At 45.7% G+C, this 19,799-nt stretch overlaps 1 protein-coding gene across 3 annotated transcripts in view; it reads left to right on the top strand.

Moving 5' to 3' along the window:
• Nucleotides 1–18,029, top strand: part of coq3 (coenzyme Q3 methyltransferase) — a 43,856-nt gene extending 25,827 nt beyond the window's left edge. For all 3 annotated transcript variants that reach the window (XM_085997439.1, XM_085997438.1, XM_085997436.1), the window contains exons 5-6: nt 13,366–13,525; nt 17,313–18,029. In XM_085997439.1, the coding sequence (XP_085853565.1) occupies nt 13,366–13,525; nt 17,313–17,524 (372 nt within the window). In that variant the 3' untranslated portion in view covers nt 17,525–18,029. The remainder of the gene's footprint in view (nt 1–13,365; nt 13,526–17,312) is intronic.
• The last annotated feature ends 1,770 nt before the right edge of the window (nt 18,030–19,799 follow it).

Below are 19,799 nucleotides of genomic sequence, written 5' to 3'. Positions count from 1 at the left end.
TGGTTTCAGTGGTAGAAGTGCGACAAGCTGGTTTCAGTGGTAGGAGTGCTGCAAGCTGGTTTCAGTGGTAGGAGTGCTACAAGCTAGTTTCAGTGGTAGGAGTGCTACAAGCTGGTTTCAGTGGTAGAAGTGCGACAAGCTGGTTTCAGTGGTAGGGGTGCTACAAGCTGGTTTCAGTGGTAGGAGTGCTACAAGCTGATTTCAGTGGTAGGGGTGCTACAAGCTAGTTTCAGTGGTAGGGGTGCTACAAGCTGGTTTCAGTGGTAGGGGTGCTACAAGCTGATTTCAGTGGTAGGGGTGCTACAAGCTAGTTTCAGTGGTAGGGGTGCTACAAGCTGGTTTCAGTGGTAGGGGTGCTACAAGCTGGTTTCAGTGGTAGGAGTGCTACAAGCTGATTTCAGTGGTAGGGGTGCTACAAGCTAGTTTCAGTGGTAGGGGTGCTACAAGCTGGTTTCAGTGGTAGGAGTGCTACAAGCTGATTTCAGTGGTAGGGGTGCTACAAGCTGGTTTCAGTGGGAGGAGTGCTACAAGCTGGTTTCAGTGGTAGGAGTGCTACAAGCTGATTTCAGTGGTAGGGGTGCTACAAGCTAGTTTCAGTGGTAGGAGTGCTACAAGCTGGTTTCAGTGGTATGAGTGCTACAAGCTGGTTTCAGTGGTAGGGGTGCTACAAGCTGATTTCAGTGGTAGGGGTGCTACAAGCTGGTTTCAGTGGTAGGGGTGCTACAAGCTGATTTCAGTGGTAGGGGTGCTACAAGCTAGTTTCAGTGGTAGGGGTGCTACAAGCTGGTTTCAGTGGTAGGGGTGCTACAAGCTGGTTTCAGTGGTAGGAGTGCTACAAGCTAGTTTCAGTGGTAGGAGTGCTACAAGCTGGTTTCAGTGGTAGGAGTGCTACAAGCTGGTTTCAGTGGTAGGAGTGCTACAAGCTAGTTTCAGTGGTAGGAGTGCTACAAGCTAGTTTCAGTGGTAGGAGTGCTACAAGCTGGTTTCAGTGGTAGGGGTGCTACAAGCTAGTTTCAGTGGTAGGAGTGCTACAAGCTAGTTTCAGTGGTAGGAGTGCTACAAGCTAGTTTCAGTGGTAGGAGTGCTACAAGCTGGTTTCAGTGGTAGGATTGCTACAAGCTAGTTTCAGTGGTAGGAGTGCTACAAGCTAGTTTCAGTGGTAGGAGTGCTACAAGCTAGTTTCAGTGGTAGGGGTGCTACAAGCTAGTTTCAGTGGTAGGGGTGCTACAAGCTAGTTTCAGTGGTAGGAGTGCTACAAGCTGATTTCAGTGGTAGGGGTGCTACAAGCTAGTTTCAGTGGTAGGGGTGCTACAAGCTAGTTTCAGTGGTAGGAGTGCTACAAGCTAGTTTCAGTGGTAGGAGTGCTACAAGCTAGTTTCAGTGGTAGGAGTGCTACAAGCTAGTTTCAGTGGTAAGGGTGCTCCAAGCTAGTTTCAGTGGCAGGGGTGCTACAAGCTAGTTTCAGTGGTAGGAGTGCTACAAGCTGGTTTCAGTGGTAAGGGTGCTCCAAGCTAGTTTCAGTGGTAGTGGTGCTACAAGCTGGTTTCAGTGGGAGGGGTGCTACAAGCTGGTTTCAGTGGTAGGAGTGCTACAAGCTAGTTTCAGTGGTAGGAGTGCTACAAGCTGGTTTCAGTGGTAGGAGTGCTACAAGCTAGTTTCAGTGGTAAGGGTGCTCCAAGCTAGTTTCAGTGGCAGGGGTGCTACAAGCTAGTTTCAGTGGTAGGAGTGCTACAAGCTGGTTTCAGTGGTAAGGGTGCTCCAAGCTAGTTTCAGTGGTAGTGGTGCTACAAGCTGGTTTCAGTGGGAGGGGTGCTACAAGCTGGTTTCAGTGGTAGGAGTGCTACAAGCTAGTTTCAGTGGTAGTGGTGCTACAAGCTGGTTTCAGTGGTAGGGGTGCTACAAGCTAGTTTCAGTGGTAGGGGTGCTACAAGCTAGTTTCAGTGGTAGGGGTGCTACAAGCTGGTTTCAGTGGTAGGAGTGCTACAAGCTAGTTTCAGTGGTAGGAGTGCGACAAGCTAGTTTCAGTGGTAGGAGTGCTGCAAGCTAGTTTCAGTGGTAGGAGTGCTACAAGCTAGTTTCAGTGGTAGGAGTGCTACAAGCTAGTTTCATTGGTAGGAGTGCTACAAGCTGGTTTCAGTGGTAGGGGTGCTACAAGCTGGTTTCAGTGGTAGGAGTGCTACAAGCTGGTTTCAGTGGTAGGGGTGCTACAAGCTGGTTTCAGTGGTAGGGGTGCTACAAGCTGGTTTCAGTGGTAGGAGTGCTACAAGCTAGTTTCAGTGGTAGGAGTGCTACAAGCTAGTTTCAGTGGTAGGGGTGCTACAAGCTGGTTTCAGTGGTAGGGGTGCTACAAGCTGGTTTCAGTGGTAGGAGTGCTACAAGCTGGTTTCAGTGGTAGGAGTGCTACAAGCTGGTTTCAGTGGTAGGGGTGCTACAAGCTGGTTTCAGTGGTAGGGGTGCTACAAGCTGGTTTCAGTGGTAGGAGTGCTACAAGCTAGTTTCAGTGGTAGGAGTGCTACAGGCTGGTTTCAGTGGTAGGGGTGCTACAAGCTGGTTTCAGTGGTAGGAGTGCTACAAGCTGGTTTCAGTGGTAGGAGTGCTACAAGCTGGTTTCAGTGGTAGGAGTGCTACAAGCTGGTTTCAGTGGTAGGGGTGCTACAAGCTAGTTTCAGTGGTAGGGGTGCTACAAGCTAGTTTCAGTGGTAGGGGTGCTACAAGCTAGTTTCAGTGGTAGGGGTGCTACAAGCTGGTTTCAGTGGTAGGGGTGCTACAAGCTGGTTTCAGTGGTAGTGGTGCGACAAGCTAGTTTCAGTGGTAGGAGTGCTACAAGCTCGTTTCAGTGGTAGGGGTGCTACAAGCTAGTTTCAGTGGTAGGGGTGCTACAGCTAGTTTCAGTGGTAGGGGTGCTACAAGCTAGTTTCAGTGGTAGGGGTGCTACAAGCTAGTTTCAGTGGTAGGGGTGCTACAAGCTGGTTTCAGTGGTAGGGGTGCGACAAGCTGGTTTCAGTGGTAGGAGTGCTACAAGCTGGTTTCAGTGGTAGGAGTGCAACAAGCTAGTTTCAGTGGTAGGAGTGCTACAAGCTGGTTTCAGTGGTAGGAGTGCTACAAGCTAGTTTCAGTGGTAGGGGTGCGACAAGCTGGTTTCAGTGGTAGGGGTGCTACAAGCTAGTTTCAGTGGTAGGAGTGCTACAAGCTGGTTTCAGTGGTAGGGGTGCTACAAGCTAGTTTCAGTGGTAGGAGTGCTACAAGCTAGTTTCAGTGGTAGGGGTGCGACAAGCTGGTTTCAGTGGTAGGGGTGCTACAAGCTAGTTTCAGTGGTAGGAGTGCTACAAGCTGGTTTCAGTGGTAGGGGTGCTACAATCTAGTTTCAGTGGTAGGAGTGCTACAAGCTAGTTTCAGTGGTAGGAGTGCTACAAGCTAGTTTCAGTGGTAGGGGTGCTACAAGCTAGTTTCAGTGGTAGGAGTGCTACAAGCTAGTTTCAGTGGTAGGAGTGCTACAAGCTAGTTTCAGTGGTCGGGGTGCTACAAGCTGGTTTCAGTGGTAGGGGTGCTACAAGCTAGTTTCAGTGGTCGTGGTGCTACAAGCTGGTTTCAGTGGTAGTGGTGCTACAAGCTGGTTTCAGTGGTAGTGGTGCTACAAGCTGGTTTCAGTGGTAGTGGTGCTACAAGCTGGTTTCAGTGGTAGTGGTGCTACAAGCTGGTTTCAGTGGTAGTGGTGCTACAAGCTAGTTTCAGTGGTAGGGGTGCTACAAGCTAGTTTCAGTGGTAGGGGTGCGACAGCTAGTTTCAGTGGTAGGGGTGCTACAAGCTAGTTTCAGTGGTAGGGGTGCTACAAGCTGGTTTCAGTGGCAGGAGTGCTACAAGCTGGTTTCAGTGGTAGGAGTGCTACAAGCTAGTTTCAGTGGTAGGAGTGCTACAAGCTAGTTTCAGTGGTAGGGGTGCTACAAGCTGGTTTCAGTGGTAGGAGTGCTACAAGCTGGTTTCAGTGGTAGGAGTGCTACAAGCTGGTTTCAGTGGTAGGAGTGCTACAAGCTAGTTTCAGTGGTAGGGGTGCTACAAGCTGGTTTCAGTGGTAGGGGTGCTGCAAGCTGGTTTCAGTGGTAGGAGTGCGACAAGCTGGTTTCAGTGGTAGGAGTGCAACAAGCTGTTTTCAGTGGTAGGGGTGCTACAAGCTAGTTTCAGTGGTAGGGGTGCAACAAGCTGGTTTCAGTGGTAGGGGTGCTACAAGCTGGTTTCAGTGGTAGGAGTGCTACAAGCTAGTTTCAGTGGTAGGAGTGCTACAAGCTGGTTTCAGTGGTAGGGGTGCTACAAGCTGGTTTCCGTGGTAGGAGTGCTACAAGCTAGTTTCCGTGGTAGGAGTGCTGCAAGCTAGTTTCAGTGGTAGGAGTGCTACAAGCTAGTTTCAGTGGTCGGAGTGCTACAAGCTAGTTTCAGTGGTAGGAGTGCTACAAGCTAGTTTCAGTGGTCGGAGTGCTACAGGCTAGTTTCAGTGGTAGGAGTGCTGCAAGCTAGTTTCAGTGGTCGGGGTGCTACAAGCTGGTTTCAGTGGTAGGAGTGCTACAAGCTAGTTTCAGTGGTAGGAGTGCTACAAGCTGGTTTCAGTGGTAGGAGTGCTACAAGCTGGTTTCAGTGGTAGGGGTGCTACAAGCTGGTTTCAGTGGTAGGAGTGCTACAAGCTAGTTTCAGTGGTAGGAGTGCTACAAGCTAGTTTCAGTGGTAGGAGTGCTACAAGCTAGTTTCAGTGGTAGGAGTGCTACAAGCTGGTTTCAGTGGTAGGAGTGCTACAAGCTGGTTTCAGTGGTAGGAGTGCTACAAGCTGGTTTCAGTGGTAGGAGTGCTTCAAGCTGGTTTCAGTGGTAGGAGTGCTACAAGCTGGTTTCAGTGGTCGGGGTGCTACAAGCTGGTTTCAGTGGTAGGGGTGCTACAAGCTGGTTTCAGTGGTAGGAGTGCTACAAGCTGGTTTCAGTGGTAGGAGTGCTTCAAGCTGGTTTCAGTGGTAGGAGTGCTACAAGCTGGTTTCAGTGGTCGGGGTGCTACAAGCTGGTTTCAGTGGTAGGGGTGCTACAAGCTAGTTTCAGTGGTAGGGGTGCTACAAGCTAGTTTCAGTGGTAGGGGTGCTACAAGCTGGTTTCAGTGGTAGGGGTGCTACAAGCTGGTTTCAGTGGTAGGAGTGCTACAAGCTGGTTTCAGTGGTAGGAGTGCTACAAGCTAGTTTCAGTGGTAGGGGTGCTACAAGCTAGTTTCAGTGGTAGGGGTGCTACAAGCTGGTTTCAGTGGTAGGAGTGCTACAAGCTAGTTTCAGTGGTCGGGGTGCTACAAGCTGGTTTCAGTGGTAGGAGTGCTACAAGCTAGTTTCAGTGGTAGGAGTGCTACAAGCTGGTTTCAGTGGTAGGGGTGCTACAAGCTAGTTTCAGTGGTCGGGGTGCTACAAGCTGGTTTCAGTGGTAGGAGTGCTACAAGCTAGTTTCAGTGGTAGGAGTGCTACAAGCTAGTTTCAGTGGTAGGAGTGCTACAAGCTAGTTTCAGTGGCAGGGGTGCTACAAGCTAGTTTCAGTGGTAGGAGTGCTACAAGCTAGTTTCAGTGGTAGGAGTGCTACAAGCTGGTTTCAGTGGTAGGGGTGCTACAAGCTAGTTTCAGTGGTAGGAGTGCTACAAGCTAGTTTCAGTGGTCGGGTGCTACAAGCTGGTTTCAGTGGTAGGAGTGCTACAAGCTGGTTTCAGTTGTAGGGGTGCTACAAGCTGGTTTCAGTTGTAGGGGTGCTACAAGCTAGTTTCAGTGGTCGGGTGCTACAAGCTGGTTTCAGTGGTAGGAGTGCTACAAGCTGGTTTCAGTTGTAGGGGTGCTACAAGCTAGTTTCAGTGGTCGGGTGCTACAAGCTGGTTTCAGTGGTAGGAGTGCTACAAGCTGGTTTCAGTTGTAGGGGTGCTACAAGCTAGTTTCAGTGGTAGGAGTGCTACAAGCTAGTTTCAGTGGTCGGGGTGCTACAAGCTGGTTTCAGTGGTAGGAGTGCTACAAGCTGGTTTCAGTTGTAGGGGTGCTACAAGCTAGTTTCAGTGGTAGGGGTGCTACAAGCTAGTTTCAGTGGTAGGAGTGCTACAAGCTGGTTTCAGTGGTAGGAGTGCTACAAGCTGGTTTCAGTTGTAGGGGTGCTACAAGCTAGTTTCAGTGGTAGGGGTGCTACAAGCTGGTTTCAGTGGTAGGAGTGCTACAAGCTGGTTTCAGTGGTAGGGGTGCTACAAGCTAGTTTCAGTGGTAGGAGTGCTACAAGCTAGTTTCAGTGGTCGGGGTGCTACAAGCTGGTTTCAGTGGTAGGAGTGCTACAAGCTGGTTTCAGTTGTAGGGGTGCTACAAGCTAGTTTCAGTGGTAGGGGTGCTACAAGCTAGTTTCAGTGGTAGGAGTGCTACAAGCTGGTTTCAGTGGTAGGGGTGCTACAAGCTGGTTTCAGTGGTAGGAGTGCTACAAGCTGGTTTCAGTGGTAGGGGTGCTACAAGCTAGTTTCAGTGGTAGGAGTGTTACAAGCTAGTTTCAGTGGTAGGGGTGCTACAAGCTAGTTTCAGTGGTAGGAGTGCTACAAGCTAGTTTCAGTGGTAGGAGTGCTACAAGCTAGTTTCAGTGGTAGGAGTGCTACAAGCTAGTTTCAGTGGTAGGGGTGCTACAAGCTAGTTTCAGTGGTAGGAGTGCTACAAGCTAGTTTCAGTGGTAGGAGTGCTACAAGCTAGTTTCAGTGGTAGGGGTGCTACAAGCTAGTTTCAGTGGTAGGAGTGCAACAAGCTGGTTTCAGTGGTAGGAGTGCTACAAGCTGGTTTCAGTGGTAGGAGTGGTACAAGCTAGTTTCAGTGGTAGGGGTGCTGCAAGCTCGTTTCAGTGGTAGGAGTGCTACAAGCTGGTTTCAGTGGTAGGAGTGCTACAAGCCGGTTTCAGTGGTAGGAGTGCTACAAGCTAGTTTCAGTGGTAGGGGTGCTACAAGCTAGTTTCAGTGGTAGGGGTGCTACAAGCTAGTTTCAGTGGTAGGGGTGCTACAAGCCAGTTTCAGTGGTAGGGGTGCTACAAGCTAGTTTCAGTGGTAGGAGTGCTACAGGCTGGTTTCAGTGGTAGGGGTGCTACAAGCTAGTTTCAGTGGTAGGAGTGCTACAAGCTGGTTTCAGTGGTAGGAGTGCTACAAGCTGGTTTCAGTGGTAGGGGTGCTACAAGCTAGTTTCAGTGGTAGGGGTGCTACAAGCTGGTTTCAGTGGTAGGGGTGCTACAAGCTAGTTTCAGTGGTAGGAGTGCTACAAGCTAGTTTCAGTGGTAGGGGTGCTACAAGCTAGTTTCAGTGGTAGTGGTGCTACAAGCTAGTTTCAGTGGTAGGAGTGCTACAAGCTGGTTTCAGTGGTAGGAGTGCTACAAGCTAGTTTCAGTGGTAGGGGTGCTACATGCTAGTTTCAGTGGTAGGGGTGCTACAAGCTAGTTTCAATGGTAGGAGTGCTACAAGCTAGTTTCAGTGGTAGGAGTGCTACAAGCTGGTTTCAGTGGTAGGAGTGCTACAAGCTAGTTTCAGTGGTAGGGGTGCTACATGCTAGTTTCAGTGGTAGGGGTGCTACAAGCTAGTTTCAATGGTAGGGGTGCTACAAGCTGGTTTCAGTGGCCCGGCGTTCGTCAGAGGACAATTGGCCAAGATTCCCATTCCTGATCATTCTCCAGCAGTCGCTGCTGGAACTGAGCCTGTGTGAATGTTGACTGAGGACAGGATCGATCTTAGCTGTGATGTTGAATTCACCACAGGGGTTCAAGAATGTAAACCTTCATTTTATTACTCTGGCAGAAGAGTTATTGGTTTAATTGATTTAACTTTGAGAAGTGGGTGTGTATATTAAAATATTTCTTGTGAGCATAAATCCACTTGGTTATTATGTATTAGTGTGGGTTATTCAGGTATTCTTTAACAGTCAAATTTACAAGAGCCCCAACATATTGAAATATCAATCGGTGTTGCAGATTTTAGGTCTGCACTAAGTATTCCCTCAGTGCACCGTCACCAGTCTCCCGTAAATTGATCCTGCATCTCCTATGATTAGGAGTTTACCTTTACTGCCCAATATCAAGTCATAACCGTGAAACCCTTGTGTGTACTGCATACTGTAATCTCACACATGCCCCATGTGCATTTCTCCCATCCTTCAGAAAACAGACCAATGAACACTCTAGTAATATCAGGCCAATTGTAAAACAAGAAATATACAATATAAACAAACATCATAAAGTTTACAGTGAATTTCAATCTTGTTTCATAAAGCCCCTCGCCACATAGAACACAACAGCATGCCACACCAAATTCACTTAGCTGACAAATCTGTGAAACTAGTCAACTGTACCTTAGGTGGGGGGTTCTCTCTCACTGGCTGCCATTCTAGTTTTCTCAGTCCATGCTGTGCTCCAACTAGACAGGCAGGCAAAGACTTGACCCTCCCCCAGCGCTCCATGCCTAGGGATTAGCCTGTTAACCTGCTATTTAAGTCTGCTAACTCGAACTTGAACTGCCACACGTGGCATATACAGGAACTCACATTGTGCTCTGTGAGGAGAGGTCATTATAATACTACTCCCAACCTCCTTTCCGGAATGTGTTCACACCTCATTGTCTCTTGACTCATGTGTCTCTGACTCATGTGGTATGCAAGAAGTACCATTTTCCTAGCCACTTTGCCTGGAACTAATCAATGTTCCCAGAAGCAGACTGTGTTGTATAGATTTAATCTCTTGTAAACTGAATTTACCTTAATTACATCATAATATAAATCTGAAATCCCTCCTAGGCGAAATGGTCAAAATGATCAAACGTAGCAGTCAGCCAACCAGTGGCTGGAGTCATACCTGGCACAAAGGAAGATGGTTGTTGGAGGCCAATCATCGCAGTTCCAGGGCATCGCTGCAGGAGTTCCTTAAGTCAGCGTCCTCGGTCCAATAATCTTCAACATCAATGACCTTCCGTCCTAAGGTCAAGAGTGGGGCTGATCTCAGTGTTCAGCTTCATTCATAACTCCTCTGATAAAACAGCCTGTAACAGGAACTGGACAACATTCAGACTTGGGCTGACAAATGGCAGGTAACATTCGCACTACGCAAGTGCCAGGCAATGACCATCTCCCTCAGGAAAAGTTCCAACCATTTTCCCCCTGACCTTCAATGATGCCACCATTACCGAGTTCCCTACAGTCAACATCCTGGTGGTCACCATTGACAGGAAACTTAACTGGACCAGCCATATAAACAAAACTGGGCAGAGCCTGTGTACTCTAGGATGAGTGGCTCACCCTGACCCCTCAAAGACTCTCCACCATCTGTGAGGCGCAATTTAGGGTGCATTGCAACAACACTCTAAGTTTAATACCATATAGGACAGAGCAGTCTGCTTGATTAGTGCCCCGCCACTGTACTAAGTATCTACTCTCTCTACCACTGGTGCACTGTGGCTGCAGTATATACTATCTGCAGGATACACTACAGCAACTCACCAAGCTTACTTTGTTGGCACCTCCCAGCTCTGCAACATCTACCACCAAGAAAGACAAGAGCAGCAAGATCTTGGGAACATGATTGTCTCCAAGTTCCTCTCCAAATGACACGCCATCGTGGACATTTATTATTGTTCCTTCATCACTCGGTAAAAATTCTGGAATTTCCTAATTAATATCATTGTAGGAGCATGATTAGCGCCAGCATTTCAACAGTTTAAAGAGAAGCCCCACCAGCATCATCTTGAGGGAAGCAGGGATGGGCAACATTACCATCACCCACATCCAGAGAACAATGTCTTTTAAATGTCAGAAGTTATACTGATCTGTATTAATGTGAGGGCTGTACTCCTTGTTAGTGAACATCAGTTGTGATCTCTGTTTAAGAACATTCTGGAGTCTCTTCTATTTGAAAACCAATGTGAATTGCATTTAAATTTCACTAACATGGTGAGTAAAATATGATCTCTGCATGATAAAATTATTTTGCAGTATTTTTATGCACGGGTCATTGCAGGTTTCTGAAGTGTTCTCAGCAGGGCTGAGTAGGCTGGTTTCAGTTGTGTTGTAGATGAAGTTTTTTGATCAGGCTACAAAACCTGATGGTTCAAGAAACTACGCATTGAAGAAATACAAGTGGTATTTTACCACCCCTTCCTGAGAGGATAAGAATGGTTTTGATCTCGGCTTTTACAATGAAGCCCTTCACAGCTTGCATGACTTTCCCAGTACTATCCATTTAGTGTCACAGGCAACAGTTGATTTCCTCATATTAAACATCACCATGTGAAAAACTAGTACACCACCGCCGCCCCCCCCCCCCCCCACACACACACACTTTTTGTATATAGTATTTTGAAAATATTATCACTGTGGCATGCAGTTGAATGAGGATGGTGGTTGAATGGTGGCAATACATTTGCACATTTTATGGTGAGCTGTGCTGCTCGTGAGCTTCAGGTACCTAACGGGGTGGGGGATGTAGGCCGCGTCTCTGGGGGTTGAAGTTTGGAACCGAGTCAGCCATCCGAGACAGATTTAATAATATTCCTATGACCTTCTTTCCTGAGGTCTGTACATGAGACAGACAGATCCACAGGAAAATGTTGATGATCAGCCTGGCTCACTGCCTGTCAGTGAGGAAGCGATTCTTCCTGTTTAGCTCCAGGTAATCCTGCAGACTAAAGCTCTAGTTGGTAAGATATTTACCAGTGATCTGCTCTGGTAAGTTGCATGGCTTTAGCTGATTTAGCTGCGCATACATGACATCTTAGACTGGGTATTATGTAATGAGAAAGGATTAATTAGCAATCTTGTTGTGTGAGGCCCCTTGGGGAGGAGCGATCATAATATGATAGAATTCTTCATTAAGATGGAGAGTGAAGTATTTGACTCAGAGACTAGAGTCCTGAATTTAAATAAAGGAAACTACGATGGTATGAGGCGCGAGTTGGCTAGGATGGATTGGGGAACGTTACTTAAAGGGTTGACGGTGGATAGGCAATGGCAAACATTTAAAGATCGCATGGATGAACTACAGAATTTGTTCATCCCTGTTTGGCATAAAAATAAAACAAAGAAGGTGACTCAACCGTGGCTAACAAGGGAAATTAGGGATAGCATAAGATCCAAGGAGAGGACATATAAATTGGCCAGAAAAAGCAGCAAACCTGAGGACCGGGAGCAGTTTAGGATTCAGCAAAGGAGGACAAAGGGATTAATTAAGAGGGGGAAAATAGAGCTTGAGAGTAAGCTTGCAGGGAACATAAAAACTGACTGTAAAAGCTTCTATAGATATGTGAAGAGAAAAAGATTGGTGAAGTCAAGCATAGGTCCCTTGCAGTCAGAATCAAGGGAATTTATAATGGGGGACAAAGAAATGGCAGACCAATTAAATACATACTTTGGTTCTGTCTTCACAAAGGAGGACACAAATAACCTCCCAGAGATGTCGGGGAACATAGGGTCTAATGAGAGGGAGGAACTGAATGAAATCAGTATTTGTAGGGAAATGGTGTTAGGGAAATTGATGGGATTGAGGGCCGACAAATCCCCAGGGCCTGATAATCTACATCCCAGGGTACTTAAGGAAGTGGCCCTAGAAATAGTAGCTGCATTGCTGGTCATCTTCCAAAATTCAATAGACTCTGGAACAGTTCCTATGGATTGGAGGGTAGCTAATGTAACCCCACTATTCAAAAAAGGTGGCAGAGAGAAAACGGGGAATTATAGACTGGTAAGCCTGACATCGGTAGTGGGGAAAATGCTAGTATCCATTATAAAAGATGTAATAGCAGAGCACTTGGAAAACAGTGACAAGATCGGATAAAGTCAACTTGGATTTACAAAAGGTAAATCGTGCTTGACTAATCTACTGGAATTTTTTGAGGGTGTAACTGGTAGAATAGATAAGGGAGAACCAGTGGATGTGGTGTATTTGGACTTTCAGAAGGCTTTCGATAAGGTCCCGCATAAGAGATTAGCGTGTAAAGTTAAAGCACATGGGATTGGGGGTAAGGTACTGACTTGGATAGAGAACTGGTTGGCAGACAGGAAGCAGAGAGTTGGAATAAACGGGTCTTTTTCCGAGTGGCAGACAGTGACTAGTGGGGTACCGCAGGGATCGGTGCTAGGACCCCAGCTATTCACAATATATATTAATGATATAGACGAGGGAACTAGATGTAATATCTCCAAGTTTGCAGACGACACAAAGCTGGGTGGACGTGTATGCTGTGAGGAGGATGCCAAGAAACTCCAGTATGATTTGGACAGGTTGGGTGATATGGCAGATGCAGTATAATGTGGATAAATGCGAGGTTATCCACTTCTGTGGCAAAAATGGGAAGGCAGATTATTATCTGAACGGCAATAGATTGGGAGAAGGGGAAGTGCAACGAGACCTGGGTGTCCTTGTGCACCAGTCGCTGAAGGTAAGCATGCAGGTGCAGCAGGCGGTTAAGAAGGCAAATGGTATGTTGGCCTTCATAGCGAGAGGATTCGAGTACAGGAGCAAGGATGTCTTGCTGCAGTTGTACAGGGCCTTGGTGAGACCACACCTTGAGTATTGTGTGCAGTTTTGGTCGCCTTATCTGAGGAAGGATGTTCTTGCCATGGAGGGAGTGCAGCGAAGATTCACCAGACTGATACCTGGGATGGCAGGAATGACGTATGAGGAGAGATTAGGTCGATTGGGCTTATATTCGCTGGAGTTTAGAAGAATGAGAGGGGATCTCATTGAAACTTATAAAATTCTAACAGGACTAGACAGACTAGATGCAGGAAGGATGTTCCCAATGGCAGGGGAGTCCAGAACTAGGGGTCACAGTCTAAAGATAAGGGGTAAGCCATTTAGGACAGAGATGAAGAGGAATTTCTTCACCCAGAGAGTGGTGAACCTGTGGAATTCTCTACCACAAAAGGCAGTTGAGGCCAATTCATTAAATATATTCAAGAAGGAGTTAGATATATTTCTTAAGGCTAAAGGGATCAAGGGATATGGGGAGAAAGCAGGGACAGGGTACTGAATTTGGATGATCAGCCATGATCTCATTGAATGGCGGAGCAGGCTCGAGGGGCCGAATGGCCTACTCCTGCTCCTATCTTCTATGTTTCTATCCTTGAGCTTTATTTCTACCAGCCTGCACCCGAGCTCTCGGCAGGTAAGTGGGATGTGTTGCTACAGAATGAGTGTGCACCCAATATTGGGCAAACAGAAAGGTGGATGTAGATTTCTCAGTAGTTTGAACTAGAAGGAAAAGGGTTTCTACGTGTCGGACACCGAGCTGACCAGAACAAATATAATTAAGCTGATTTATATTAGCGTGGTGTCCAGTTCGCAGGGTATCTGAAATTAGTTATTCTCTCTTAAACAGCCTGGAGGATCACTGTTTATAACGACAATTAACAAAACATCCATGTCCTACGTACTGGCAATCATAGCAGCTGAACAGATATTAAGAATTGTACCAAAAGGGACACATGAATGGGAAAAGTTCATCAGCCCTGAAGAGCTGGAAACACTTCTAGTGTCCAGTGAGTAATATGAATTTTTATCTTTTAGTTATATTTGTTATATAGGAAAAAGGGCAAGCAGTATTTTACCTTGAATTTGTTCAGAGGTAAATGTATTTTACTTTGGGAATGTAATTTTAAAAGTTAAGTATGTCAAGTTGCTCATTTATTATCATTCAACTAGTTACACAACACAGTCCAGCATGAACGGTTTAGCTGAACTATTTTGGGAAATGAAAGTTTTTTTTTTGAGTAACGATTAAAGATTGTAAACATTCCAGGTGAGCTACAGTGAATGGTATAAAGAAACCGTTGTGTAGCGCATGGATGGCAGAGGCTATGCTTTGGTAATCCACCTCATTGTAGCACAAGAGCAAGAGAGCCATGCTGCTATATACTGCAAATGTAAAATGTCAATAACAAAATAAACCTTGTTACCTCAACTACAGGAAACTTTGGTTTATCCGGAGGTTGTATGTCCGGAAACCTCGATCTAACGGCAGAAATCAGCAGCCGTTTTGGTTAGGTTTTTTTTCTTCTCCTAGCATTTTTGTAACAGTCAGGCTCTGGAAAGCGTCTCTGTAGCTTAGCAACAGCTTCAGAGACGCTTCCAAGGTACGGGCCGAGTGTTTACAAGCTGTTGCTAAGCAACAGTGTTTGTTGTCAGATACGGAGATGAAAACCTCCGTATCCTTCAACATTAGCGCTGGTCTATCCGGAAGCTCGGTCCCGTCGGTGCCGGATATCGCGAAGTTTCCTGTATTTTTATCTTTCTCTTTCAAAAAAGCTCCCTTTGCTTTCACTTCCACAGGTCAGGCAGATGAAAAACTTGATCCCAGGCCCCTGGCACTGACATTTTTAAGGCAACCATTAGGCGATGTTCTTTGCTCCCTTCTTCTTCCTCTCACCTCCCCCCTTGCCTTGTTGTCTTTCTCATTGTGTCATGGACGCACTTACAATAATTAATTACAAAAAAAGCAGAAAGACAACATGATGTGCTTGTTTGTCTGAAATTATCCACAGATGAACAAATAATAAGCTTGTGCTCTTTCCTCATTTATACTATGTACCTGAATACTTGTGATTTGGGAAGGGGTTTGATTTAGCCGAGAGTAAAGAGTGCTTGGCAAATACTTGGAACTTGTGAGAAATGAAGTGAAAAGTAGCTGAAAACTAATGATAGTAATTTTGACATACCGAAACATTAAAAACGAGCAGTTTTTTTTTTCAACCGTGAGGTGATAATTTTTTTAAAATTTCCTTTTGTATAAAACCACTTCTCACTAAAATGGGGGAAGCCTGCCTTTGCTGTGCTTGGTTTGTCGTTCAATTCTATGCATCAGGTAACATGGGGCCAGAAATTCCAGGCCAGAAGCGTGAGTACGGTCGGCTTACTCACGCTTCTGGCCGTTGGAAATGCCGGCGTTCAGCATGAACAGCGCATGCGGGGAACGCCGGCATTTCCAGACCTCGAGCGCGTGCGACTGCACAGGCAGCGCTTGCGCAGTGAACTTCGTGGATTTCATTCATGAAATCCGTGAGGTTAAGTCCTTAGAAGTTACACTTGAAAAAAGCAAGTGTAAAGTTGTTCATTGGCTGCGGAGGAAGATATATTTTATCGTGGAGCTTTTGAAATGCAATATTTTTGTTTGGGAAAGGGAGGGAAGTTATTTTAAGTAAGTTTAAAAGTTTAATTTTTTTTTTTAAAAGGGTTTTCAGAACGGTAGGTAGAAGGAGCAATTGTGGCTGTGTGAATGGAATGTGAGAATGAGTTATGTATGTATGTCCACATATATTCCTTTACGTATATGTATGTATGTTTTATATTCCTTTACTAATGTGTATGAATGTATGTTTTTAATTATGATTTTCCAATAAGTTACTTTCTCTGAAAGTCATAATTAAATAATACATTCATACACATAACACGCAAAGGAATATATACAGACATACATACTTTCAGAAGCTCCACGATAATAAATATCTTCCTCCGCAGCCTCTGGAGCAACTGTACCCATGCTTTTTTCATGTGTAAGTTGTAATGACTTGACCTCACTGAAAGCATTAATGAAAGCGGCGAATTATACTGCGCACGCGCTGCCTGTGCAGTCGCACGCGTTCTGCCTCTGAACCCCTTCGTTCAGAGGACAGGAAATGCCGGTTTTCCCCACATGCACTGTGCATGCTGAAAACCGGCATTTCATCCAGCCAGATGCGTAAGTACCCCGACCATACTAGCGCATTTGGAAGGGAATTATTGGGCCAACATTTTACATGTCAATAAAATAAAAAATTTAACAATTGCACGACTTGCCCCCTCGCATCTGCGACTGAGGGTCCAAGGAGGTGCATTGCGCAAGAGGTCATCATCGGACGTATCCTCACACTGTTCCCTTTGGTGAACTGTATGAAGTGGTGGAAGGATTTATGGCCGTGATTAACGCTCATTCCGTGACCGTAACCATCTTTGAACCAGCCATTAGGGTGGTTAGTCCTATGGCGGGAGGGTTTTACGGGCTCCCACAACCCATCTGAGGGGGGGGGCCACCAACACCCACGGACGCAAGTATCCCGCTGGATGTCCACCCAGAATTTAAAGTTGGAGCTCCGACTCCACTTGCCGGGACTGTCTGGAGTGGGGTTCAAAACCCTACTCCTTCTGGCCCAGCGGCGGGGATGCTTACTGCTACGCAAAAGGCCCACTCTGCACAAAAGGTGACACCCATACGTTTCCTGCGCCTTTTCCCTCCCCGTGACTGGAGCCCTATGCTGCCATTTCACGTTGCTAATCGGATTGGGCCTTTGTCATAGCGGTAGGATCCCCGCCACTGGGCCAGATCAGGGTAGGGTTTCGAACCCCGCTCCAGACAGTCCCGGCAAGTGGAGTCGGAGCTCTGGCTCTAAATTCTGGGTTGACATCCAGTGGGATATTTGCGTCCGTGGGTGTGGGTGGCCCCCCTTCTTGTATAGCTTGTGGGAGCCCGTAAAACCCTCCCGCCATAGGACTAACCGCCCTAATGGCTGGCTCAAAGATGGTTACGGTCACGGAATGAGCGTTAATCACGGCCATAAATCCTTCCACCACTTCATACAGCTCCCCAAAGGGAACAGTGTGAAGACACGTATGACGACGACATTGCTAAATAAATAAATGGAATTAAAAAAAATCTTTTAGGGCTTTTAAAAGTCTTTAAATTGCTTTAATTCTCTTTAAAACTACTTCAGATTACTCAAAATAATGTAAACATTTTAAAAAGTTTATAAAAGTTACCAAAATCTTCAAAAAACTTCCAAAAACCTATTTAAACTGCTGCTTTGCATGTAAAAAAGCAAAGCAGCTTGACAGAAACATTGGGGGCGTGTCCAGTGAAACTGAGACCTCAAGGGGCGTGTCTCACTTACACTGCACGCTCCTGGCTTCGCGCTGGCTGCACTCCTGGGCGGCGTGACGTCATACGCTGCCCGGGATTCTTCTTTCAGTTTCTGCAAGTGCAGGCGTCCCTGGAGCTGATCGGCAGGAGCGCGGGGTAAGTGCAAATACGGGGCTTGCACGCGCTGCAAGCCCCGTTCTGGAATTTCTGGCCCATGATCTCCCACAGCCGTTCAACAACATAAACAATACACTGGTAATTTTATGGAAAACGTCAACTGCATCTTATGTTCATTACTGAAAGAAAAAATAATTGACCAATATTTTTGTATTTTGTGAAAGTGAAGATGTAGCAGGGCTTTATTTTAAAGTAATGAGTGAATAAAATGGATGCTTGTTTGTAAATGCTTTACTTGTTTTTCCTTTTATGCTTTTCAGGTGGATTCACAGTAGAGACTATCAATGGAATGCTGTATAATCCCCTATTTGGCTCCTGGAGTTGGATTACTAATGCTAGTGTAAATTATGCACTGCATGCAGTAAAAAGTAGAGTTGAAGAGCAATCGGATTTCATGTCAGAAAGAGGTGATGGGAAAGACAATGGCGCCTATCAATCAGAATCCAGTGGTGGCTCCACAGTCAAATTATAGGAAAGGGAACCAGTTAATCCAGTTCTCCTACAAAATTGCTGCTGTACTAATTTAAACAGACTGATCAGACTGATATGTTTAGTGGATATCTGCTACATCAGGGATGGGCAACCTTTTGAAGCTGGAAAAAGAAATTGCAAACGGACAAAGAACCACCATTTTTAAATATAGTGCATTGGTGTGCCGACTGATACTCTCACTATAACTAAAGTATACCATGCAGTGTGACTTTTGACATGCATTGTTTCAAACTATTTACAGTACTTGAAATCTGGATGGTACCCTCTCATACCTACTCTATCTTAGTCTGTCTCCTCCTCAGTCATTCTGGTCTTTCTCCAAGTTCCTCTCCCATTACAATGATTATTCTAAGATCTGTTTTGATTTTAGGAAATTTAAAATTTATGTTTGTATATCAAGTTTGAAGATGTCAATGCCAGCGTTACAGAATTTTGTTCAACAGTGATTGTTTTAACAATAAATAGTCGATCTCAATCTCCGTATACTTTTGGGTGTTGATGTGTTCTAAAATTTATTATTGTGGGGCTCTTTGGATACTTGAGTTACCAACAGTAAGCTTGCTCATTTTCACCACTGCTGTTAACTACAGCACACGATTACATTATCCTGCAAATTTCCATGTTTATTGTATGTAGTGCAACTTGATGACTGCAGTTTTGCACACAAAGTCCTGAAGGCAGCAAAATGCCAGTTTGAGTGGAGCCAAAAAGGGTGCTTAGGAGCAGCGTAGTGAGTGGAGAGACTGAGTGAGGCATCCACATACAGTGTCTTGAGGGAGAGAAGAAGGCGGCACCCCGCCTGTTGTGATTTTTGGCTTTTTCTTTTCTGCAGCATATCATTTACCCTATTGCTGACTTATGTCAGGATGTTGTGCATTTTCATTCTGCTTTCTCAATGTGACTTGTAGCATGTCTTTGCTGGTCTCTATGAACTCAAATTATAATGTAAATATTTTCTTGCATACATTTTTCTGGTTAATTTTTGAATGAAGGAACCTGCATTTAGATAGTGCCTTTCAAGATGTCCCGAAGCGCTTCACAGCCAATGAAGTACTTTTGAAGTGTTGCAAACTTGTTGGAACCTTCCTAATAGCTACTTAAAGCTGTATGTCATCTTCATATCAGTGGCTGTACAGCTGTAGTTGTTGGAGAGCTCATTAGCATTTGGCTATGGGTGTACCTCTCAGAAGGTGGAGGAAGATCAGAGAAAAGATGCCAGATTGTACCTTAGATCCTCCATCTGGACAAACCTTACGCTGCCATTTGTGTAAAGGGGGCCAGTCTTTATCACAACCAGTCTGCAGAAACCTGCTGACTTGGAGTCTGGAAGTAAGCCATCACCAAACTCCGCACACCCCAGCAGCCAGGCTTGGAGACAGTTTTAGCAGCACAAATGGCTCTGTTGCAGCTTTTGAACTTTTGTCTGGTGGGTTCCTTCTAAGTAAGTGCAGGAGATCTCTGTTACTTCTCCCATCCTTCAGTCCACAATTCTGTCCAGCAGGTGACTTGAATATTGTTTTCCAGGGCCAGGGATTTCTTTGGCAAGCACCTGGCAGCAAGAAAGAATGGCAGTAGTCCCATGAGTGCATCTAAGGCTGTACATGATCCTAGTCCAAATAGAAAGGACTGTCAATGTACAATTGATCAGTGACTATAGGAATAGAATCATGCATATGAATGTGCCTTTCCATCGCAGCTCCCATGATTTGTTCATCTGTTGGTAGTCAATGATATCAGCCTTATATGAAAGGCTCCAGGGGTGGCTTTTAGGAGACCAAGGATGTGTCCTGCAGGCAAAAGCTCAGCAGAGGTACAATGTGGCCCATGCATCCAGCTCAAGACTGAGTTTGATAGATTTTTGTTAGGTAAAGGTATCAAGAGATAGGGAGCAAAGGAGGCTAAATAGAGTTGAAGTACAGATCAACCATGATCTAATTTAGTGACAGAGCAGGCTCGTTGAATGGCCTACCCTGTTGCCATGTAAGCAGACACAAAAGGGACGTATGTAAGAAATAAAAACAAACAGCGGATGCTGGAAATCTGGAATAAAAACAGAAAATGCTGGAAACATTCAGGGCAGGCAGCATCTGTGGCGAGAGAAACAAAATCAATATTTCAGGTTGATGACCTTTCATCAGAACTATAAGAAATAGATGAGTTCTACTAAAGTGTCCCAGACAACAGCCACTATGTGAGTGTGGGGCCATGTAGCTGTAAGGAACATTGTACTGACATAGTATTTGGTGCTTTATAGT

Source organism: Somniosus microcephalus, chromosome 9 (genome assembly GCF_052327205.1).
Source record: "Somniosus microcephalus isolate GS21.2 chromosome 9, FLI_Smic_1.0, whole genome shotgun sequence".
NCBI lineage: Eukaryota > Metazoa > Chordata > Chondrichthyes > Squaliformes > Somniosidae > Somniosus > Somniosus microcephalus.
Note: the sequence above shows the minus strand (reverse complement) of the source record. Positions and strands in the feature narration are given on the sequence as shown.